Below are 26339 nucleotides of genomic sequence, written 5' to 3' on the forward strand. Positions count from 1 at the left end.
ATTTTTTGTTTCTCTTAGTATAGAATGGTAACCCTATGCTGTAAATCTCCCAGGCTTTTCCACTCTTTGCTTTCAGTTTTACTGATAACTTAATTGTTTATTAAAAAAAAAAAAAAATTGATTCACATGGATGAAAAGTAAATTTTAAACACATGAATTAAAATGATATATAGATAAAAGATAATACATGCATATGACAAAGTATCATTCTTTGCACAAAAGCAGTTTTCAAAGGTAGGATCGACATCTGTTCTTTTTTCTTCCTAGTTTTGCACTCTTCAATCTCATTGCTTTTATTAAATTTTCCCAAGTGGAAGTGAGAAATCATCACTCTATTTTTAAATATTTATACATTTGTACTTAAAGAAGCTGATTTTATACATGATTCTAAATGTGTATCACTGAAAAGCAAGTACTTGACTATACCCACTTTTCTCATAGGATTAGGCCCTAATGAGTACAGGTTCATTACCAGTATTTTAGCAGGCACAATACCCATAATATACAATTTATGGGATAATAAGCACTGAGAAAGTCTAGGATTGCTTCTATTACAATAGTTCAATGAGAGTACCTGAAACAGAGAATGACAGTTGGAATCACTGACAGAAGTTGCAAATTTCACGGACTAAATAATTATTTTATTACTTTATTATAAATTACCATACCAAATGCTGTTGGTATGGATATTTTGGTTTTGAAGGTAATCAGACAGAGGAAAAACTTTTCTATTTGCATAGTCAAAAATGCATTCTAATGCATGAAGGAGGTGATCACATATTTCTGTGTTCCATTAAATTTACATTTTTACATACACGTCTAGTTCAATAAACATTGTAAATGGATCAGATTTGTCTGTGCTGTAACTGCTTGTTGAAGCCAGTGAAACTGCAATAAGGTTTAATTGGGTCCCATATCTTAAGACAAATTCTTATGTGCATTGAAACATGAGCCATCTGTTTGAAAAGCAGAATGATGCTACTCGTGATCTTGTGCTGTTCTGGACCATTTTTACAGATAACAAGATTGTCTCCCATTTGCTGGTGGCTGAACCAGAGAAGATCTATGCGATGCCTGACCCCACTGTTCCAGACAGTGACATCAAAGCACTTACCACTCTTTGTGACCTGGCAGACAGAGAACTGGTGGTGATCATTGGATGGGCTAAGCATATTCCAGGTACATACAGTATTTATTGCAAATAAATTACATACATAAATCGTGACATCCATTGTTATGCTCTGGCTTAAAAAAAAAAAAAAAAAAAAAAAAAAAAAGTGATTTGTTCTCCCAGTACAATGCATAAGATTTTCTTAGGGCTCCAGATTATTCACGCAGGACATAGGTTAGGTGATATTATATCTTAGCTTGGAAATGGTATTATCCTTGCTATGAATGTTACCACAATTGGAATTTTTACATGCCACTTAGTGAGTCAGGTTTTTTTTCTTTCATATGTTATTTTTGTTGACATAAACTTGCTACCGGAGTGTGATATGATTAGTGTAGGCATTCTGAAATCATCATCTAATTCAGCAGGAGTCAAATGTAAATCTAGCTCATCTGTTATACAAAAACTGTGCTTCCTTACACTGACTAGAGGATCTCCAAAAAATCAGATTTGTTTTGGCATGGCACAGAGGAATTGCTCTTCCTTAAATTAGCTAGTGTGAGAACTGGTTTGTGTCAACAGTTCAATAGAAGTAACTGAATTGTACCAAAAGGTATCTTCCAACAGCTTGGTAGTTCCTTTGTCTGCATGAAATGGACTGGGTTCTCTACATGGTGATGTTTGTAAAGCTATCTGGCCAGAAAAGCAGAGTCATCAACAGTAGTCTCTTGCAAGATCAGTGATTTCTTCAGATAATATTTGGGTTCTGTTCTCCATCAATGCAGAGATATTTGTGTCTCTTTTGAGGGTAAATAAACAAATTTGTAGGGAGTATCCAGGATTCTCAGTCTGTCGCCTTCCACAAATGGCAAAGTAGCACAGAAAATATTGTCTTTTTTTACTTGTTTCTGAAGGTATTTTTCCAGCCAAGCAGATAAGTGGGCATGTTTGTGTTTTCATCAGCTTATTGGTTTTCTAATTTCAGTAATGAAACCTATAGAGAATAAGAACTGATTTTCTTTAATTCCTTTGAGTAAAACAACTTCCTCATTTTCAACATGCTTTTGGGATAGCTAAGATTAATTAAAGAGTAAATACTGCAGCCAGTCATCTGTTTATTATAGCTAAATATATTTTATTGTTAACATCAAAGGAAATCAGAGAAATAGTCATCTGTTATTAGTAGAAACAAAAGTGAGAGCACTGAGTCTTCTTCATTCATACAAATAGAACACACAGTGTCTATACTCCAGTTTTACCTTCTTCCTAGAATTTTCTGATATTTATCATTGAACAAACGTTAACTTTAGGTAAGGATTGGCTCTTCTTGGGTTTTGGGTTTCTGTGTTTTTCTTTTATGATAACCAGTCAAGATCTCAAGTGTTCTGGTAGGTGCCTCTGAGTAATCTCTGATAAATAAGGGACACTAACAAATAGTAATAATAAAATAATGTGTATGTTTATGGAAACTTATTTTACTTTAGATGAAAGACAACAGCCTACAGATTGTAAAATAGTCTGTAGGCCACACTTGAAATTTAGTCATTCTCTGCTGTAAATGGTATATAAACAAGCTTTTGTATCACAAGCAGTGTTTTTCTGGTACAGTTAACTTATTTCTGTCTCCTTAAACTAGTTTGTCTTTATGCTTTGAATGCTACAGTAATTTCTTTAATCAAATTGATGGAAGTCCCTTTCCCAGCCCACAGTGAAACCAATTTATTGGTCATGATACGCCAGCTATGTTGCTAACAGTCGTAACGAACTGTCAGGCAATATCGCAGTGAAGCTAATTTGAAGTCATTAGGTGTGCAGCGTTCAGGCAACAATTTGTTACAGTGGTTAGGAACACAGCTGACATTTCTGAATGGCTTTGTTCAGAGCAGTTCTAGATGAGCCCAAGCAAATTGTAAACTAATTTAAACATCACTCTATATTATACTAGCTACTTTGTCTTACACTGCTTGCTAATAAAGCACCCCAAATTAAGTCAAAATGAGTTAAACAGGTGAGTTTGAGCTTCATCTTTGGAAGATACCCACATCACCTTAGCCAAAATAGAACAGTTCTCAAAGAAGTCAGTTACAGTCTGTGGTAGTTGCAAGGAAACTTTTGTCAGCTTGATTTGTGAACGTGTTGCGTAGCTTTAGTTTGGCTGGAGGGGTAGGAAGAGCAGAGAGATAAGTCTGACAGCCTTTAACATGATGTCTCTGGTTAGCATGAAGAAGGTATTGGATGCTCTAAAGTGGCATTGCAAATTTAAAGTCTTAACTTGTTGAAGAATATTTCTGATATGAGACAGGTCTTTATTACAGGGTAAACTCAGCACACCTGCCATGGAAAACCATACTGAGTTTACTGACTTGACATTATTTAGATATGGGAAAAAAAACTTACCACATTAAGCAAGAAGAAAAAGCAATCTGTTTATAAGCCTTCTGGTAACAGAGGGTAGTGATAAAATCTCTGCTTGTTATCTGGCATTCGATCACAAAAATCAAAATGCAAAAGGCCTTGACGTGGTAAAGGGCAAATGTGATGAGCTGTTATAGCCTGGTTTTGAGCGATGGTGTGCTGCTAAACTTGCATTGCGTATGCTCAGTTGATGTCTGGTATAAAGCAACTTGTAGAAAAGCCCAGATTGATGCTAACTGCCCATTGTCTGAGCTAGCAAATGTTAACCTGGACAGTAAAGGAACAGAACTGGAAAGAGGATAAGTTAGAAAAAGGATACAGAATGTATGAAAGTTCTTGGCAGCTTCACGTACCAAGTAAGTCTTCAGTGTAAATCTTTTGGAATGAATTAATTACACCTGTAGTGAATTTGTGCCTAGCACAGCAAATCAGCAATCAGCAAATCTTTCTTTGCTATAGTGATTTCTTAAGGTGTAGTGTAATTAAAGGCCCTTATATATCAGGTGCATAATAACTACTAAAGATCTTGGCTGTAAAACATTGTAATTCAAAGTAAAATCTGTGTTTGTGGAAGGAAACAAAATGATGTTTTTGCTGTTCTAACAAAAAGTCTTTTAATGAGGTTATCTATAAAAAAGGTAATAATACAGTATGCATTCTCCCCTAGCCAGCCATTTCCCATTGCGATCACAGACTAAAAATTGTTTTAGAATTATGCAAAGTTTGAATGCTTTCATAAAATCATTAGTATTTTTGTGCTATTGGAAACATGTTCAATAGTTGCTTTTATTGAGTAAAAAGTCTATGCCAACAACAAAAGGAAATATTGAAAGAAAAATATATATGGAAAGCCTTTATCAGTAAATAGAATTAGTTGCCTTGCATTTATAAATCAAATAAATGGAAAGTATGTTGTTATGAAACATGACCATGTCTTATCTGAAGAAGAAAAAGATCACAATGGCATTAGGAAATGCTTGACTTTAGTTACAGGAGCGTAAGGGCACAAGAACAGATGATGGTGCCCTAATAGCCCTTTTTAAGAATGACAGGGCCCCACCATTAGCATCCTTTTATATCCTTGGAAATTGCTCATGCCTCGCTTTTCTGGTTCCTATCTGCCTGACTCTTTTTTATTTCTCTTTCAATTTCATCCGCGCTCGGATAAGCGCATGCTAACACAATATGATTGAGCTGTAAAATGGAACGCTGTCGCCTCTAATCTCTTTTATGTAGATATGGAGGTACTTCCACACTCCACTTCATTCTCTCTCCATTGTTGGCCTTTTTAGAATGTGTTGCCGAGTAATGGAGGCTCAGTCAAATATTAGAGCTAGGTTTCACAGGGTGTGATAAGAAGATTATCAGCCCAGCAGTCAGATCTATTGTTGTTCTTTGTGTCAGATTAAAATATTCCGATGTACTGTAACTTCGTTAGGAAAATACTGAAGGTGCTTAGGGAGAGAGTGATGCTGCTTCATCTCCTGCCTGATGAGACAAAACCCTTATTAAGTGACCTAAATAAATTGTAAATATATCTCTGAAGCCTCTGCAAGGCTTTTGTTGTATATTGTTTTATTTTATTTTATTTGTATTTACTATATTTTTCTTTATCACTTAAATACGTATTTGCTGATGGTTGAGTTTCCCATCTTTTGTTTTGTATTTTTAAGAGGATCCATTTCATTTGAAATCGGTTGTATTTAAACTCTTTTCTGATATGAGGTAGAATTCTACTAGTATCTAGCCACAGTTTCAGAGTCGTTTAGACACAATCTGTAATGTAACTATCTCATTGACATTCAGCAAAAACGTGCAATGTTCTTTTCATATTAAGTGGAGGCAGGAAACATTAAGCTCTTAAAAATGTGCATAACAGGAAGCTAAAGACAAAATGTTCTCTAAAAAATTTGCATGCATGAAAAAGCATCAACCAGACCATAGAAATCAACTTTTTGCACTTAAAATGAAAAATTTGTTTTGAAACAGTAAATCAGACTAATACATCAAAAATAACTAGTTACATTATTTAGTAAAACAAGCCTGCTTGTCTTCAACTCTGTCCGTGTTTTGCTAGCAGTAACAGTGTTCAAGGGGAATAGTTACAAACTGATATTGCCACTGGTGCCAGTATTAAGGGAAAAAAAAGGAGGGAATGATTTTGATGGAGCAAATCCAAGGATGTTTTGAATATTTTAGTACTAATGTTAATGTTTTATGAAACATTATTGTTCCAGCATACTTTTCATGGAGGACAATATTTAAGCTTTCCTTTCCAGAGCAGCTCTCAGGGATATGCTTTAACATTTTAATACTGAACAAGAACGTGATTTGCTGTAGAGTTGTCATTTCCAAAATGCCCTTTACTTGTCATTTGTTCCAGAAGTGCCACCCCATATAGGTAAAAATGCAGAAAAAAAGTTGACCATAATTAATCCAGGAAAGCTAATGTTCATGGAAGATACATGGTGCAGATATGAACTGGGTATATATGTACCTGTTCTCATGCACATAGTTGTATGTTAAGTAAGATGTAGATACAGATACAACAGGCTATTAATGAAAAAGTTCTGAATATTATTTCATAGTAGTATTTACATCAGTAGGGCTCTGAAGACAGGCTGAAATCCTATGATGTAGCCTATGTTTTAGCTACATACAGCATCCTGTTTGTCATCCAGATCCTTCTCTGGATTGTTATTGAGGCACCTAACACAGAAACAAAGCTCTTCAGGGCAAATTAATGTCATCTTGTATACCATGCATCTCGCTGCTGTAAAATTAGTTGTTTCACTTGAGATTGAGGCGTCCTGTACTCTCTTGTGCTGCCAACTGAACTGAGGCCCATTACAGACAACAGCCACCTAGAGTCCCCTGTCCCAGGGTCACCCAGTTCCAGAGACAGGTGGATGTGGAAATGTCATGTTTACTGCTCATATAACAAGGAATGGAGTATGAGCTGTTTCATGCTGACTAGGAGGTTTGTAGTGATAATAACTTGAGCCTCCTGGGGAATCAGGACATCCTGCCCTTTACTGGTCTGCTATCTTGGACATTTTGCAAGTTCTCTTTGCCTTCCATTTATCAAATGCCCACTATCTGCTCTTCCTTTAACTTCTTCTCCAAACACAGACTAATTATGGAAGTCAGGCATGCTTTTCGTACGACAGGAGTGTTCTTGAACTCACAGCTTGCATGACATACATCACCTGAGGGATATCACTCTCTAGGCCTTACAGGTACAAATTTGAGCCAACAGATTTCTTAGAAGCAACAGTCATCTTTCACATAGGTCACTAATTTTGCACAATCTGGGAAATCAGCAACTGATTATCAGTTTTATTTTCAAACATTAGCATGAATAGATCATCCAGCACTGCCAGAGTTTAGATCACCATACTGATTCCAGTTCCTCTGTGAAACAGAGACCAGCAGTCTGCCTACAATGTTAGCAGTTCAGTTATCCCACTGTTTACATCGGTATTTTTAACTTCATTTGAAGTACTAGGAATGGTGGTATTTTACCTTTTTTCCTCTCATATGCTGATGCATCCCACAGAATGTACAAATGATTTTACAGGGCAGGGAAGAGGTTAGATTTCTGGGAAAATATATGAACAAACATGTCCAAAGTCTCTTAGCATTTTTAAAATAAAACAAGAATCTGTAGTAATGTAAAAGGTAGTTAAAGAAAAGTCCTTTTGTTCATTTTAAAATAATTTATCTGACTGAATTATGAGTGGATTTGGTACTGAAGTCACGGGGAAAATGTTGCTGGTTTAGTAGAAAAAGGAGTGGACTCTGTGTGCAACTGGAGATGAGTGCACTCTTAGCATGTCTGCTTATCAGAACAGACTGCTTCCAGGTCCGGATTGAGACAGACAGCAGTATAGAGGTGAGAAAGTTTCTTGTACTACTAGACATAGATGTCCTGGAGTAAATAGACCGCTTTAGTTTTTTTTGAGTCACTTCTGGCACATTTTACTACCATTAAATTAACTAGGAGGGGGAAGAATATATTCTCAGGCATACAAACATCTCATCACCTGCAAATTGAATGTGAGTATAAAATAAAGGTGCAGTAATTATGAGATGGTACTGTTAGAAAAGCGTCTGAAACTCTTGCTAGTTTTGGCTTTAGAATCCCTATGTATTCATTGAAAAATCTTGTTTAAGATTCATTAAAGTCTTGTTTTACTTTGGTCACCACCAAAATAAACTGTAGAATTAACAAGTAACAAAACAATTTGGCTCAACGCATAGGCTTTTACTTTTATTAATAAAAGAATCCTACATTAAAATAAGCTTCTCTCAAAATCAAAATTAAGCAGTGACTTTGTCTTCATAAAGTTCACCTTTTATTAATATATAGGTAGATAGGTACTGTCATCTTCCTTCATAGAGACTCCTTTTTTTTTTTTTTTCTGTTTAAAGCAGTTCTCTCCCTTCACCCGTGCCCCCAACACACATACTACACTGTCTGCCGTTGCACTTTTTTTTCCCTGCCAGTGTCCCCCTTTATCTGCCTCAACCAATCTCCAAATGAATGCATGTCTATCATGGCCTTAGCTTTGACACTCTGGATATATTGATTAATAGTTGCCCTAAGCTCCTTTTAGCAAATCAAATTTTCACTTTTAGCAAGGATTTCGCCTCTGATTTATTCAGCAAAGTGAAATGCACTAAATTGACTTTGACATTCAGGGAAAATGGCTGAAAAACAAAGAGGGGAGGAAAGAGATATAAATTGTGTGGCAGCTGGAGAGTTCAAGCATAAAAGAGGCAGTTTTCTATAGAATATCACTAGTTAATTTGGAAACATGCATTTAAAGAGGAGTATAAATGATTTTCTTAAAATTAGATGTTTTTTAGGCTGAGGTTTTGGGATATAATAAGGTTTAGTTAGCAAAATACTATATATTCAACCCAAATTCATCTCTTGCTAATCATGGTGCAAGTGTGGGATCCACTTTTGTTGCCACTAATAATTATTATGTTAAACGAGAGACAAAGAGGTTTCTGAGTAGTTTTATAATGAGGTGCTAAATTGGTAAATATCTTCCTACCACTGCATTATGTTGTTCACTCCTGTGGCCCTTTAAAAATAAGAAATGATTAATAAAAAGAGAGCAAATCAACAGTAATGAATTCCAGTGCCTTTCATTTTCTTTCTGTAAACAAAAATGGCTATTACTTGATTCTTAAATGCAAGGGTATAAAAAGATGCAGCAGTCACTCCCTATCACTCCTCTTGCACAATCAAGAGCTTTGTATTATCCCAGCTGACTTGTAGCTTGAGTTACACAGCCTGCTTCCCTGCTTGCAGACATTGTAGTACTGAAGTGCTGGGAGGCCAAAATACATCGTTGCACGTCTAAAGGTGTACAGAGCTGGTACTGAACAGAAGAAATGAGAGGAAGATAATAAAGGCCTTTAAATCTAGTATATTAACCCATCTGATTGTGGTGGTGATGGGGGGATTATGGGAGAGATAACAAGATGCAAAATAAAAATGTAGGAAAGAATTAGATCTTATTCAGCTATCAGTCATTAGAAGAATTTGTGAAACAAAATCCGTAAGTGCTTTGCCCAGATAACCTGAAGACAGACCAGGAACCTACAGTAGGATCAGCTGTAACCAGTGCATGAATTTAGGGATGCCTGTTATTTAGGGATCTGGCCCCAAAGGGCTGCACCTGCATCCAGCAGTTAGCCTGATGGACCTGGCCCTGGCCTGGCAATGTGCAGAACCAGCCTCAAAGCAAGCATTGCCACTTAGAGGACAACAATGCTCACCTTTGTACGCACTGCTTGTGTGACAAACGGGTTTACTAGATTAGGCCTGTGTAAACTGCAGATGACTCAGTAACAGTTTTCATTATTCTGAGCCAACAAGGAACTAATCTTATTACAAGAGGGAAGGAAGTCTAAATGTACCTTCTAAATTTTTTTTTTTTTTTTTTTTTTGGTAAGCAATCTGAGAGTTCAGCACTCATGGCTTTTTGCAAGTGGGACAGCCTCCAGAGTGCCACCCTGGAGATAGCTGAGCCCAGCAGATTTTCAGGCCTGTTATTTCCTTAGAATCCTTTCATTTCTCACCATAATTTAGTCCAACTTCTAACTGTATTAAACAACCGACTATTAAGAAACTGAAATTACAGTAGGAAACAGTTCAAACCTCCAAATTTGTCTTTGGGGAGGGCTTTTTTTCCAAGCTTCCCCATACCGTACAGTTGATACCTCAGGATGGCCAGCTTCTTATGAGTGGCAATACATGGCTGCAAGGCAGGAAGGTGCCCTGCTCAGAAGCATGCCATGAAACTTGGGACAAATCATGGAATTATTCTTTAGGTGAGAAATTGCAGGAGAGAGAAGTTCTATAGAGTTGAGCTTGTTGTTTATGTTCAGTGTCACCACTGTACTTAAAACAAAAAAGCTGTTTTGAACCAGCAGCAGAGTTTACAGAATCCAAATACTTTTTTTTTGTGAGTTTCAAAATTGCAATGTGATTTGTGAAGGCTTTATTAGAAAAGAGATCATGAATGTTACATGTCATTTAAATTGGCCTCTGAAAGGATCATAGCGCATGCATGGAATGCAGAAGGAAAAAAGAGCGACATAGCCCTCTTATGGCAACCATATTAAGCCAAAGGAATTTTAAACCAAACACAAGACTTAAACACCTGACAGCCTCAAGCAAAAACGTTATTTGCTCTGTTCTGGGCGGGGAAGACAAGGGCAGCTTTTCAATGCTGTGTTGATACTGTAAATCCAGCGTGGGAGGAGGGAAGGGAAGGAGAAGCAGTGCCCGGCCCAGATTTAGAGCAGACAGGTCTCCGCCTGTATGACTGGGTCAGCAGCACAGGATGGTCTAGTTTCCTAAAGTCAGCTGAGACTGGCTAAATGCTTTAATTCTGAGGATGCCTTCTCTACTTTCTCTCTGGATGAGTTAGGCTTCACACCTGCTTAACCTACATTAGAATAGGATTAATTACCTGAATTGCAAGGCCCCCTTAGCCAGTCAGCACGTTTCTGGCAGGGCACATGGTGACCTGGGCCTGGTTATATATAGGATAGAGATAGCAGGGGGAGCATCTGGGCTGTAATGGCAAGGCTCGATCCAGTCTGATCCACAGAATCAGCAATTTTAAAAAATGAATGTTTAGTAATCGCCTTCTACATCAGCTGGATCATACAAGAGCATTATGAACTCCTTTCTTCTCTGTTGCTAAGCGTTTTTATGGAGCAGTGTTCAATTTGTGTACACATATACATACATGTACAGAGAGAGAAGCCCAAGAAACATGCGAGACTCCAAAGAGTGCAGATACTGAGTGCCAACGTGTTTAATTACCTAGGTGGAATGCTTGTTTGCTGTAACTTTTAAATCAGTTTACATTATTACTTAAATTCACTGTCTCAAAGTCTAATACTTCGTAGCAATTCAGGCAGGCAGGAGTATTTAGGTAATTTTCCATGGGAGGAAAAAAATAGAGAACACTCCTTTTGTTTGAAAACCTGTTCTATAAAGAGAAAATTGTCTGACAGATCTGCCTGAGGGATTTTCCAGCCCGAACTCCTGAGACACGTATTATAGACAAGTGGAAATTCCATAGTATAGCTGAACTTTCTCCCCAAAATGTTTTCATCTGCCATGTTGTGCACCATCAGTTTCAATCAGCTGCATTAGCAGTTGAGGTGAAATCAAATATTGAAATGAGATCCAACTGCAGATGCAAAAGGCTCCAAGTTCAATAGAAATGACACTTGAAAAGTAGAGTCAGAGAACTTATTCGTACATGTTATGCATGAGATCACAGGCATGGGGAGTTGTGATAAGGATGGAAGAGGGACGAGACAAATCTACAGTCTGCATCTAGCTGCTAGAGAGATTGGGGGGATAGTTTAGCATATAAAGGCTGCTGCTCATATGTTTGTTCACAGATGAAGCTGCACTTAGTGGCATAAACACATTGTGACATTAGCAGGCTGCAGGGTGTATTTCTAACCAGCGATTTTCTTATAGCTGTGTTTTAGCATCGCACACATTGCACATTCCTTAATGAGTAAGGTGTAAATTTCCTACAATTCAAGCTATATCTGATAGTACATGGAAGTTACCATAGTTCTTGAATCCTGTATTAATTGCACTTGCAGTGAGAATAATTTTAATTCCTTCTCCATAATGGTCTCTTGTAGAAAGCCATTCAACTTTGTAAGAATTTTTTCACTTTTCACTACATTGAAGTTTTCCACAGATAAAGTTAACCTTTGCGTAGATTTGTGAGTCTATTGCTTCGAGAATCTTCAGTTATTGATTTAACATGCACTATGCGTTGCGAGTTCCAGGTGATCCTCATTCAGTGAAATTGGTAGAAGTCTCATTTTGCATTTCTTTGCATTTTGTGTCACTGAATGTTTTCCAGATGCTGTTCATGACTTGTGCTGAGCAGTTTGCTTAATATAAGTCAATATGGACTTGGAGTTTGCAGTGATTTCAGGATTTTGCCTAGCACTTAAAAAATGATGAGCAGCTCTTGTGGTGTGATCCTCAGATATGAGGATCAGCCACAGCATGGTCTCTCAATCAAAAGCCCTCAAGTGCAGGATGTTTTGGAAAATGCTGTACACAGGAAATCCAGGTAGAGTTCAGGGAGAGTTGTGCACACACTGCTGTATAGAATAATTCAAGCATTTGCAAACCTACAGAGGGCAGTGTTAGATAGAGGCTTAGATGGGCATTTCAGGAGAGGAAGTCAAAGGAAGAAGGAGTTGACTGTGAATATTTGCACACTCATAGCCTAATCAGCCAGCATCAATGACAAACATGAAATTTTTCAGAGATACTGCATAGAGAGAAAAAAACAATACTTAAGGAGGTTGACAGAGGAGAGACATGCTGCCCTGGATACCATGGGGTTCAGGACTACAGCCACTCAGGTGGACTAGAATTTGCCACTGATAGCTAGCTACACAGACAAGTGTACTCTCTCCATGGTGGAAAGTGGTGGCTATTTATGTACTGAATGGCAACACTAAACAATTTAGAAGAAGCAGTGAAGTGTGTCCTAGCCAATTAAAAATGCAGTGAGAATTTTAGGTAGGCAAAATGTAATTATTTAATTGGAATTTGACTGGGATGCTTTCCCACTGTTAAAATAAGTATAAATTACATGAGCTGTAAAACTTTGAATTATGAAAATATTTTGAGGTCTTTGAGCATGGTAATTGGAGCTATATATTCAACTTTGTTTTTAACCTGACACTTCATAATAGCTATTCCCTAAAGCAAGTTTTTTTCACATTATCGAATATCCCTTAGTGAAGCAAATTAGCAATCAGTCTGGAAAATATTTAAGTAGTACAATCACATTATTTACACAGACACTTCCTTCATGCAGAGTTCTCTGTGTTCCCAAATATTTGTAGGATCAGTTCCTCAGCTGTCAACATTCACAGCCGATCCTTCCTCTTTCATAAACCTATATATGAAAGCCCATTTAGGTCAATAGAAAGACTTGCCTTGATTTCACGGGGCTTTGGATCAATCCCTAAATATGCAGGTCACAATCTGAAACCTATGTGGACCTGCAAGTGTTTTTATTTTCCTTCTGCTTGAGTTATCACTTTTGTTTTAATGCAGGAGGGAGACTTGGTGCAATTCCTTTTATAATTTTTTTTAAATTTTTTTATTATTATTATTATTAACAAGGGAATCCTATTGTGGAGAATTAGGGTCATTCACCATAAGCAGAGCGAGAATCTGCTCTTATCTAGAACCATATTTCAGCTCTCACAGAAACACCAGCATGTGTCCAGAATGATAGAATGTTTATAGCTAAATATATTATTTAACTGTTATGTTATCAATGTGGTCTGGATGAAAATCTACCGAAAACCTGTGCTTAGTGTCTGGAAGAATTTGAAAACAGTGTTCAGTATACCTCTGGAAATAGGTTCTCTGACACTGTGACTGTAGGCAGTGGTTCCATTTGGATCATATTGGCCAAAATACACTCTCAAATTATCTACCCATCAGGTTGAGGAGTTTACAGGAATTAATCCTGTAACTTTTATACTGATAAGGGGTGTTCTTCTGAGATTCCCAAAATTAAAACCTCCTTTCTTATGAACATTTTTTCCCTGACACAGTAAAGGTTATGTTATCATTACTCGTTGGCTCTTTGCTCGCTGCTTTTTAAGGATGGAAGGCACTATAAACCCTGTCCTGGCACTTCCACTAATACATTTGTACAGTGCTGAGGTACAGTCTCCATGTTACATCCATACTTGGCTCGTTATCCTCTTATCAAGCTCTTTGCATCCCTTTGTTTATTTGAGGAGACAGGAAGACTGTGTGAAGGCTGCTTAGTCAGGGATATCAGCGTTGTTGGCAGGGGAGTGATTGCCAGTTGAAAAACAAGGCATTATTGCTCATTTTTTCCCTCTTATTAGTTTGATTACATTTGCAAATCAAATCAATCCATCAGACATGATCAGGCCTCGTCCGCATTTTAAGGAATAGTAATCTCCGTCTAATAAGATGCAAATGTGTCACATCGGTAAGTAACCAATAAATCATCGTCTTGTCTTTGGCAATCATTAAATATCAGAACCAACAGTCAATTTTTAGTATTTTCAATTTGCGATATGCCGCTGGAATATAAAGATAGATGGACGTAATTACACAAACCAAACACTATTTCAGTTCATTCCAGACAGCAAATTTAGTGGAAGGTATAACTGGCTTGTCATCACACTACATTATTCCTGGCGGTTCATGCAAAGTTCACAGACAAGCTTCAAATGGACATTGCTTTTTCTACTTCCCTTAACAACATTCCCACTACTGCCACCAAACTTCGATAAATGATTTGCAATGCTGTAGGACATCACTCCCATCAGCGCACAAAAAAGCACAGAAAGAGAAACATTCCACCTGAACAGCCACTATAGAGACCTTGTGCATGTGTAGAACTGAAATCCAAAAGTTTCTACATTCTACCTCCCTCTTTCTATTTTTTCTTTTATTTTTTAGACAATTTAATCTGCAACTTTATTTTTTCCATTTACAAAGAATACATTTTTCACAAAATTTGTGAGTCAGCTTATATTTAGGAGCATAGTGCAGACAGACATCAAGAAGGACTGGGAGACCAGCTTCCTTCTTTCCACCTTCAATTTTCAACTTTTCAAAGGAGTGGAAAATCAAATTGTTTCTCTTTATTCCTTTTTTTTTTTTTTTTTAAATTGATCTGGGATTTGGGAAAATTGATTGTTTTGTGTTCATTAATTGATACGTCTTTTGTCTGATTTGCAATGTCTTGTTTTCCATTAATGACTCTATTTGTGTACAGAATCTACACGCTTTTCAAGAGGGAAGAAACCATAAGCTTATGTACTGGCAGAACTGGTAATACAAGAAACCCAAATCTTGTCTTAAGCAGATAATGGCTTTCCCCCAGCTGTTCTCATGGTATAGAGCAGCGAACCTGGCAGTGCCATCCCACAGGCAGAGCTCTGGCTTCAACAAGAGTATTGCCTTGGAAATTGCATTGCTGGCCTTTGTGGAGGAATGGGTGACATGAGGGAGAGTGCACACTGCCTGCACCGACACAGACTTACTTCGTCTGTGCAGAAGTAAGAGGATTTTGTAGGCTTGTGCTGACTTATGTAGGTTTCCAGTGCAGCGAAGCCAGACAGTGGGCTTACTGTAGTTGACCTTAAGAAACTCCACAGAGGTTTTTCATGCCCTGAGTGGACCTGGTGTTGCAGTACCCTGCCAGGTTTGTTTCCGCTGATGCTTCTCCAGAAGCTAAACCTCATGTGCCTTGGAGTTTTGGAGGGATCCTGTATCCTCTCTGTAGTAAAACAAATTGCACAGTAGAAGTTTGATGTGATTGGGTAGAGGAACTAAATGGAAATTCAGGAAGAAGCTTGCATGTGAGGACTGTGCTGTGCTGAGCTCTTTGGCTGGCAGTTCTGTTTAGAAGGCAGGGGATGAGGAGAAGGATTTTGTGGACAAGAATGTGTAGACTCTTGTACGATTGCTGCACACTGTCATTTCTTGGCATCAAAAACTCTTGTTCTTTGTGTATGGAATACTGCAAAAAATTCCTGTGAGTTGCATGCAGCATCAGTTTCACATGCTGGAGATGTAGACAACTTGAAGTGCCCTGTCAGTTGACAAACTGTTCTTGCTATTATGAAACAAAGAACGTTATTCACTGTGGGCCAGTTTTTATCTTCAAACTCATGTAATCACTAGGAGTTTCATGAAAACAAGAGGTTTATTCCATATATGAAGTGAAGCAACTAAGCGACTGTTGCTCTGTGGTGTTAACAAAGTTTGGCCATCCTCACACTTTTTCTCCAGTCTGTTTGTCTAAACAGACTCCTGGATGCTTTGTGTCTCAGTTGCTGGACTGATGCTGCTGCTTGTCGAAGTCTCCCCTGTTTCTATAATCTCCAGAGTCTCTAGTGAGTAAAAGCTGCACACAGAGGCCGTGTGCCTAAGGAGCTCAGTACCAGAACCTTATGTTCTGTCTAACCAATTTACATACTACCATGGTATGTTTAATTTGCTTTTTCATCAAATCAATAATGGGTCTAATTGAAAAAATTGGCAGAACTACATGCAACCTAACTAGCAGTGTCAGTGTTTTCTGACATCAGAAATGTAGCACAGCTATGCAAGTGACACCTGTGTTAGTGATGCACTTCTGTTCCTAATGTGTACAAAAACAAACATTGCTCAGGTGCAGCATCTGTACCAATTGATCACTATGCTATCAGAATTAATCACCTGGTATTCTGCTCAGAGAATAAAATTTACATCCTAATGTATGACAGTTATACTTGCACTGCTAAAAATGGTACTATTCACTCCTCTTTGAAGGTGTGCATGTTTTCCTAGGCAGACCCAGCAATTCTCATTCTTAGCAAATTCTCAAATACTTGGCATGGCTTCTTCTATTAAGTTTCATCTTTTCGAAGATGTGCTCATACTGGTCTGTGTGGTAAAATGGATTTTGTCCCTAGAATAGCATATTTGGCTCAGGACGGGACTGCAGCCATGCTGCAGGTGCCTTGGCTCGCTGCAGGAAGGAGCAAATGGCGGCTGCCACCCTCATGGCCAGCAGTGCTCATGGGCAGTGTGGCTGGCAGGAGGGGGCTGCCCAGGTGCACCACACATAGTGTGGGAGTAGGTGAATGTTGGTTTTAAAGGAAGGAGACTTTGTGCACTGTGTAATTACAGAGCTAGCTGGATTTAAAATATGGTAAAGTCATTAGCATAGGGTAATCACCTTTGATGCTAAAATCAAAATAATAACAATAGGGAAATACAATGCTTTTCAGAGAAATTTTGTATGGATTTTTTATTGTGTGGCTAATTACATATTTACATGTAATGGCATGAGCAGAGCCATTACAGTCCATTGGGTAAATAATATGCATTTTAAAAACCATTTATAAATATGTATTTATTTGATGGACCAGAACGGTTTCTGGAAGTCATTCTCATCCACTGAGTAAATAATATGTGGATTGCTTTTAAAAATAAATATGTATTTCTCCAATAGACATTCCAGGCCATTGGGTAAATAATATGCATTTTTCAAGTATATAAAAAAATACACATGAATGTATAGAAATCTGGCTTAAATATGTATCTTCTCAAGAGATCAAAATGACGCCAGAGGTGTCAGGCATAGCTTTGAAATGTCTGTTTTGAATTGTCAGTCTGTGTCACAACCCAGAGTTAATTAGATGTATTTTATGCATTTTCATACATACTGTATAATATCAATGTCTGTTTATAGTTTTATAACACAAGTGCACTTGACCCTCTTACTCAGTGTTATAAAGTCAGCACTTCATGGTTGAAATTGTAGTTTTACTTTATGTTCATCTTAACGCAGCACAAAATACATTCATCCTATGGGCTTTGGGACAAGTACATGGAAAAAAAGTGTGGTTTTAGGGCTTCAGTCTCTGGCAGATAGGGACAGCTGCCATATCCATTGAATATCCATTGCCTTCCCTTTCATGGCTCTGCCACCACGCCGCTTTGTCACCTTGAGCAAGCCATTTAACTTCCTCATGGGGAAACTGTAATTTGCACCTCCAGTTTTGGGAGTCCTCTGAGAGCTATAGGTTTAAAACATGAAACATGATTCGCAGTGTGCTAGGATTGAAAGATGTGAGCGCAGCACATTGTTAGCATATTTATTTTACGTACAGTGGGCTACAGCATATCCACCTTTTTTCTAAATATTTTAGCCATTTTATCCTTCCTTCTGTTTTTTATACTCCCCAAAGAGTGTTCAGTATATTTAGTAGATTTTTTTTTTCTGATGATATCAGTTTGCTGCTTGTCCAGACATTACCTGAATGAAATATCTCAGCAGCCCTGTGAAATTAGTGTGTTCATCCATAGCCTGCACAGAGAAATAAATAAATAAATAAATAAATAAATAAGGCAGAAAGTATACAGCGACTCCAACAGCCTAGTTGTTACTTTGATACTGCGGGAATGAAAATGTAAATTCATAGTGGGAATGTGTTTCTACTGGAGCTCTATTACAAAAACAATCACAGCAACAGTGAGTTACTACGTAAGAGCTTTTGGAGCAGTCTCTCATGGCTACCCCTGCACAGACGTCTCAGAAACCAAGATTTGGCCTCTAGAGCAGACATTGTGAGAGCACAGTAAATGTGGTGTTTTGACAGAAGACATGAGGAAATTCAGATTTCCTTCTCATACCACCAGTAAAGTTGACAAAATGCATGAGGGAAGCTGTAGTGATGGATGGTCACCAAGAAGTAGGATCATGTCAAAAACGGTGTTTAAAAGCAAAGCAAAGGACAAGAAGAAAGGTAAAGAACTAAAAAATAATCCATCAGTGTTAAAGTTATCTTTCAGACCTTTCTCATGGCACATCCACATAAGCACAATCGTGCTTCCCATGTTGTGTTTAAAACTATTGGCAACTGTGTACAAATGCCAGATGCTAGAGTTCAGCATTTTGTGGTTGCACACAATCACAACATAGAACATCAAATGAGGAATGAAAAATAAAGCCCAGCTCTTATGTCACAGTGAAAGTAAAACTTTTTAGAGCACAGAACTGCACAGAGAAAAAACCCTACAGTTAAGTTAGGATGGGGCATCACTGGTTAGATTTTAAGCTGACCTCCTGCTTCCCAAGTGATTAAAAGGGTCTGGCAGAAGGAAGGCATATAAGTATCTGAGATACTGTTGACTCAGCCTGGTAATAACCAGTTGCCAGTTTGCTAGGACATAGTAGTGGAAGGAGCTGCAGATATTGAAAATAAAGGAAGAGAGAGGAGGTAATGGTATTAAGTATCTATCCACTAACAGATGGGAGACTTGGAATAATATGTAAAGATGGTGAGGGTTAAGATGGCACAACTGTAAAAGACATGGTGTGTATATCTTAGTCACTTTGAGACCATATTGAATGTGACTGTTAAATTCTCTATATAATTAAAAGGGATAGGAACATTTGTAATTTTGTTGCAAATTGATATGATCTCGTCACTGATCTGAGTAAGATGGTACTATAGTTTTTAATTTAGCAGATTAAGAGGCACAATTAAAATATCACAAGAAAGATCATAATCTTCTTCTTTTTTTTTTAGTTTTTTGTTGTTGTTGTTAGTTAGTTTTGCTTATCCCTGCCAAATTGATAACAAGAGTTTGTGTATGTAACAATTACTTCCACTACTGTAAATTTTCTCTAGTTTGTAGGCTGAAGTGTTAATAAATACCTTGCAGTATTCCAGAGGGACAAGCTCTCCATCTAATTAATAAAACTGGGAAGAATACCCAGGACACTGAACCATATCTTTCTTATTAGTGTTGGCTTCTACAAAGGAGAATCCCTGAATCTCAACACATTAGTAAATGTCATACTCCTGGGTTGCACAGAGACCTCTTGAAAAACTGCTGATATGCTGTAGAATAAAATCACCATAGACTTTAGAAACATTTCATCTAGGGAATACCAAGTATAGAAAATCAGTGTAAAACATGACATGCATTATAGCAGCTACAGATTTGTGCCACATTTGGTGAATCTTGAAAGAGAAAACATGCAATTATACCCCATTTCCCTTCCGTTTTTGGTCTGTACTTATGCTAATGAATTTCTGTATGTCAGAGTATGGTCTTGCTGCAGTTAGGTTTTCTAAAGCCTGAACAAAAGCCCTCTTCTGCATGTTCTTTCAAAGAGATTCCTTAAAACACTTTATGCTGATGTATAAGCTGCATGCAACTGCTTATTGCACATATATGTAATGCCAATTCCCTTTTCATCTGTAGTAATCCATACTTTGTCCCAGTATGTCCAAGCCTGTTCTGTTTCATGGCAGTTTGCGCTAAACCACAAATGAACAGCCTAACTTTGACCATCACGTAATTCTTTGCTATACTTTATTAAAATGCAGCTGCAGTCTTACACTAAGCAATACTGATGTGCGTTCTCTGATAGACTGAGCGTTTACCAATGTAAATTAGAAACCACACAGCTCTTCTTTGGAAAAAAGAATGTAGAATGGCATATAGTGATTCCTCATATTATTTGCATTATTTTTAACATAGCAATCCAATTGGTATAACTCAGCGTCCAGAAGGAATATGACATCTTTGTATTTACTTCTTACTTGAAGTTTTTGCTCTGAAAAATGTTCTTGCTGGGTGCATTTGTATATTTTTTTTCATCCTGCTGATGTGAGTGATCGGGTGAGAGGATGAAAAGAGGGAATGCTACAGAGCTCATCCATGATGCTAATTTAGTGAAATAAAGGTCAACTGGATGGGATGTGGAGGAGGTAGAAGATTTACCATGTTTTGTCCATGCTTTGGCTAAGACCTTCACTGAATTCTGGTAAAATTTTACCACATAAGAAGGTAGATTAAAATGTGGTTCAGGAATTAGAGTCCAGTGATATCTGTATATGTTGGTATTTCAGATGGACTAATATACTGTATATGCTTAAATTTTTGGTTTTGTGTGTACCCTGCAAGGAACAGATGAATTCACACAGTGTTCAGTGAATATCCCCTATACATGTGATTTCAGTAAGCACATTAACAGCAGATACTGGTCCTTAGAAGACCATACATAGTTATCCCCAGCTTAAAAAAAATCCCAAATTACACATTCCCTTTTCTTTCTGCAGTAGCTTTTACGATACGCAGAGTTTACCTACTGCAAATGCATGCATCCACAGGCCTGTGCAAACACATGCATCTGCCTTGCTGCTGTTACGTATATAATGCAAATTTCCTGTGCTGTGGCTCTTCCCTATTTGTTAGTTCTGTCTTTCTACAGCAGCAGCTCCAGAGTGAGAGCTCAGTTCCTGTGATTTTGAGATTCATTGCCTGGGGCACATCTCTCTAAGCTCTTCGGTTGTAAACTCTTATTGTAGCAGCAGGCTCCAAACACCTCTGAGGAAGGCAGCCCAGATTCTGAGACTTAAGTTTTAAGGAATGGAGCAACTGAATACTTGTACTGAGCACTAATACTCTACTGCTTTCAGCAGTCATCAGCCTCAGGAAGAGACATAAACTGTACAGTAAGCAGAAGATTCATGAAAATTTTTTCTAAATTCTTCAATTTATAGATTATACTGAATAAGGAAGAAAAAGCCTTTGTCCTTTTTTTTTTGCTTTTAAGTTTCCTTGTCTTCTGATGCATTTCAGCCATGAAATTGAAATCAGCTTCATAACTAATCTTGTGCTGCTGGAAAGACTACTACTAGATGCAGTTTTAGAGCAAATGTTTTCATACTCTTTCCTGAACTTTTTCAAAGTTGGTGAGGATGCTGCAACTCTCCATCTCTGTTTCCCAGGGATCATTTAGTCAGCTTTTTCTCACTCTGGAGCAACAAACAATATGTATTTGGAAGGCCTTCTGACTTATATTAGATTTGTTGTATTGTTGGAGGTCACCCCTATAAAGTACTTGCTGGTGGTGCAGGTACCAAGATCATATTGAATTTTCTTGTTCCTTTATCTGACACTGAATTTTTAAAAGTATTTTCATTTTCAAACTGAACATAAAGTAATATAGGACAACATTGCATAAAATTGTATTTCCCATCCTGCCTCCAGTGAAAGCCTGTCATCTGACTTCACCTCTGTGCATCTGTTCAGAATAATACATTTAGAAACTAAGAATGTTTTGCTTTTTTGGTCTCGTAAGCAACAGTCCTGTATTTACTTTTAAGAATATGATTTTCAAATTTGTGTTTTATCTGGAGGAAGAGCTGATTTGTCTGTATAAATCCCCTTCATCAAAACTAACAGATGAATAAGGTGACACCTCACCTCCCATAGAAAAATGCATAGTCCTTAAACATATGTAATTTTATTTTTTTTCTGGAAAAATATGAAAGGGTTTTACACCTTCAGGAAGCCAAACAGATTTCAAACTGAATAAAGGTGGAAAAGAGCAAGAGAGCAAGAGGAAGGATTTCCTTTCTGCGAGCCGCCAGCTTTCCCAAGTGCCTCATCCTCTCCCCTCTGTCATCCTGAGGCAATGTGCCTGCATTTGTGTGTAGATTTATAGTTTATCTTTATCTATGGCTTCATCTGTAGGTAGCTATTATAGCCGCCTTGCCTGGATATTGTTTGGGCCTGATAGATCTGTCTGTAGTTCATCAAAGGGGAGCTGAGTGGCTAAAAGCCATTGGGTCCAGCTGAGGATGAAATACGAGCCATCAGCCTTGGTAATGGCTGTAAAATTTCATAATTACACGGCCTTTATTACATTGCATAATGATCCTGAAGCAGTATGGAACAATTAATTAAGATTTTCAACCGTGGCTCTTTCAGAAATTAAAAGGTGCTAGTGGCTGAGAAATGGGGAAGTGTCTTGTCCTAAAAGCATTAGGGATGCTTAAGAAGTACTTCCTGGGTACTTTTTTTTTCTAAAAAAAAAAAAAAAAAAAAAAGAAGTAAAGAATAAAGATACAGAAAAGAAGATCAACTAGTTAGGCAGCTAGTATCACAGTAGTGTTTTTGTACTTCGCTCCTAATTCTTAATTTCAAACTTGATTCTAAAGCTCCCATAGCAGTAACTGCTGTAAAGCTGTTTTCCTCTTCTGTTCTCTAAAAATTTTCATGCCTTTTTTTCCTGTGCTCTGTTCCAGGCGTTTGTCACATTAATAGCAGCATATCAGAGTGTAGTGACCAAGGATTTCCTTGTAGTGAACTTTTCTGTGTCTGAGGCCATGGATATTCTCTGAAGATCTCTAGAGTTTGATAAAAATATCCAACAGGCATTTTTTGTAACTGTTTTTATAAACTTCTTCCATCCTTTTCTCCTTTGTAAATGCACTGGGTCAGGTGTAAGATAATATGATGTATTTTCCCTTATACTGATCTCTGAACTGATCAGAAATAGTTTCTTAAGTTGCCACAAAAATATTGTGCAGGTTTCTGCTGAACGTAGTAAGTGTAAGCGATGGCAGCAGGAAGCAGGCGGGCACAGACCATGCCCTTCCTGTGACCAGCTCCTGGTTATCGTTCCAAAGGCAGCTGGCAAGCTGTGATCCAAATGTGTGGTGTGCAGTCCTCACTGTACTGGTGAAACTGATGGAAAATAGCCCCACCATTGCCCATACACTATCCACAGTTTCTGGTCTGGCGGGAAGTAGTCTCCTTTTCACTGCCTGCCATTAGTTGCCCTTTTCTTCCCCTCAAACTCTTCTGGTTCATACGAACTCTTTGTTTAACTCTTAGACAGAATGAGTGTTGAGTTTTAGTGTTTTTAAATTGACCGGTTATCATGTAAGGTCCTATCAGTCTAAATATTTTATGAGAAGCTAAGGTTTCCCCTGGGCACCTCTAATAATGAACTTTCGTCAGGAAATTTAGAAAGGATTATGTGTTTCAAGGAGGAGCTGGCTGCTCGAAGTAAATTCTCTTGTTGAGTCATTTATTCCCTTAATAGGAATTTTCTGATCTGCTGTCATTCTTGTTCACACACTGGGTGTCACTGCCTCTAAAACACTTGTCATTCTTTAATGGAAACAAAATAGTCATTGCAGTCAGAGCCGCAATGTCATTCCACTACCCCTTGCTGCGTCGGCAATAGTGAAAATGACAGAGCGGCTCTCAGTAGGGGTAATTAAAATGTAAATATTGATATTTTATTATTTGAAATTACTTTCCAGTGCGGCATTTAATATCTCTCCATCTGTGCGGCTCTGTTTAGCGGTCACTTTAGTGCAGCTCTGGGATGCCAAGCAGCGGCTTGATCCCCGTTATGTCAAAATGCTTGTTGCTGCTTAATTTTGATATCTAATTAAGTGGAAAAGTACAGTCCACACTGTAATCCATGGCATCTTAACCAGCTGCTTGGGTATATTTAGAATTAATCTCCACTATGGAATCATCCTAATGTATGCAATTAAGTGTCTGCCGATGGCTAATTAGGTGTATTAGAATCAGGCAGCTTCCTTTTTTTTCCTTTTCCTCCTTCTCCTTCTCTTTTTTTTTATTTTTTTATTTTTTATTTTTTTTTTAATATGTGGACTGCTATAGACTTAAGGTACATCCTCCAGAGATGATCTTAATGATACATATTTCACATTCACATGGGAGAATGAATACATGTTTATCTGTGACTTGTACCCAAAAGGAGGGAAAACAGAACATCACTGGGATTTTTTTACACCTGCAGCACATCAAGAAAATCAACTAATCAATAGAAATATTTTTAAAAATTTGGAAGAAGGAAGATGTTCTGAAGTGTCGTTTCTTGCTTGAAAGCAAAAAGATACATCTACCAGAAATCTTCACACCTGAGGTTTTTGCTTTGGCTCCAGGGATTTTGTGCAGGTCGGCACACGGACGGTTAACGCGGAGATTTTGGTTGGGTGGCATGCAGGGATGTCTCTGTGCTGATAGATTCAGTGTGTAGTTTGTGTTATTAAGGTGATTCAGGAGTTCCTGGGAGCCTGGCTCTGCCTGAGGGAGGCAGCAGGGATTGCTGCCCACCCAGCCAGCAAACAGCAAGAAGTCCATCCTTTCTGTGGGAAAGAAAAGATAAGGGATAATCAAACAAACTTGGGTTTGAAGCCTTGCATGTACTCACAAACATGCATCCACAAAAGACTGAAGGAGTTGTGTGAAACCAATATTTATGTTCAGAATATGGTTGGTCTTTTTTTTATGTAGACTCATTGAAAAAAGCCCATCGGGGTCATAAGTGTAATCTTGGTCTGTTTTATCCTGTGCAAATGCATGAGTACACAAGTGGTTCCTCAGAATATACGAGACATCATAAAAAGCATATTTCCTTTTAAGAACTGAAAGAGTTAACTTTAAATAAGCAGATCAAAGCATGTATGTAGTGTGTTAGAAAGATCACCCTCTAGAATCTGCAAGTTGATAGTGCTGTCCTTAGGGAGACCTCCAGCTACTTTGGGCCAGATCAGGCTGCTATGCTGAATTTAGAACTTCTTAATGGTCCATATCTTAGAATTTAAAAAGTCACTACAGAGAAGTAAAGCATAAGGATTTCCATGTGCCAAGTGTCCAACATACAGGAGAAAAAAAGAACAGTTTATGATTAATCAGGTGTTTTCCTCTATTCTCAGAGCATCTGTTGACTATCAAAATAGAAGTGTTTGGCTTGTTTCCTTTTTAATATAACATTGGTACGAATTTGGAGTAATACTATTTAAAATTGTGGAAGTGAAAGCTCCAGTGGTAAAACTAGCCCAAAGGAAAAATCAGATATTAATCTGTTTAAATTCGTTGCCTTATATTTTCCTTTATCTAAGTGAGTTCTGGAATAATAAGGTAAGAAATGAAAATTAATGGAAATAGAGTACACAATGTTTCAAACCATCTGTTTCCAGAAATGCCATTAGGAAGTATCCCATACGTGGAGGTCTCACCAAATCTGTCGTGAAGCAAGGTTTCTCTCCACATTTTTTCATCATTAATGTTTCTCTGCAGAGTATTAGCAACTGAAAGTGCTTCTGTGAAGCCAGAGACAGTCTTAATTAGTGACATTTTGCAGCTCGTGACTGTTGCTAAAGAAGAAGCTCACGAGATCTTGTGCTGTAACTAGAAATAAGAAATGTTAAAGTAGCTGCCTAGAAATATTTGTCTGGTCAGAGAAAGGTACTCCCGGTACAAACCTATTGGAAGTACAGGGAGTTACATCTCACTGTGTGCTCTCTACTCGTATAGAAGTGACAAACTGCAATTGTTCCTGCCTAGTATTACAGTGTAAGGTTTTACAGGTGAAAAGAAAAATAATTCTAACTGGTATTTAAATTACATTAACACCTTTTCCTATAGCTAGAGAAAAAGGTTGCGCTAAGCAAGCAGCATCTTCACTGCTGTAAATGTCTAATTTGCCACTTTTAAATTGCTGTGAACTTCACTCTTGTTGAATGAGTCCAGTGTTGCAAATACTTCTGACAAGTGAATATTTGCTTAGTGAGAATCCATTGTTCCTAATGGATTGAGAGAGCTGTGTGTTGTGAATGAACTTCTATTGCTGCGCCATCTCTCCTCTGTTTTTTCAGGGAGACGAAAGCAGTGTCACAATAAGAAGCCCTGGGCTTATGCTCTGTGGGGCATTTCCCTTTATACTGATAGGGAAGGAACTTTGTTCAAGGCCTGAAGGACACACTGTCTGAAAACAACACTAGGAAAATGGAGCGGTTTCACTTGTCCTCTGTGTAGAAAGTTCTTGAGTGAGATGAGTTCTAACCATAACTTGAACTGTGGCAGATCCATTAAGAAGCTTGGAAGCCGTAG

The 26339-nt window shown here is 37.9% G+C and overlaps 1 protein-coding gene across 11 annotated transcripts in view; it reads left to right on the forward strand.

Annotated features, from left to right (window-relative positions):
* Positions 1-26339, forward strand: part of ESRRG (estrogen related receptor gamma) — a 382004-nt gene that overhangs the window by 337028 nt on the left and 18637 nt on the right. For all 11 annotated transcript variants that reach the window (XM_085219237.1, XM_085219232.1, XM_085219236.1 and 8 more), the window contains one exon: positions 1018-1179. In XM_085219237.1, the coding sequence (XP_085075363.1) occupies positions 1018-1179 (162 nt within the window). The remainder of the gene's footprint in view (positions 1-1017; positions 1180-26339) is intronic.

This window comes from Meleagris gallopavo, chromosome 2 (genome assembly GCF_905368555.1).
Source record: "Meleagris gallopavo chromosome 2, MGAL_WU_HG_1.1, whole genome shotgun sequence".
Lineage (NCBI taxonomy): Eukaryota > Metazoa > Chordata > Aves > Galliformes > Phasianidae > Meleagris > Meleagris gallopavo.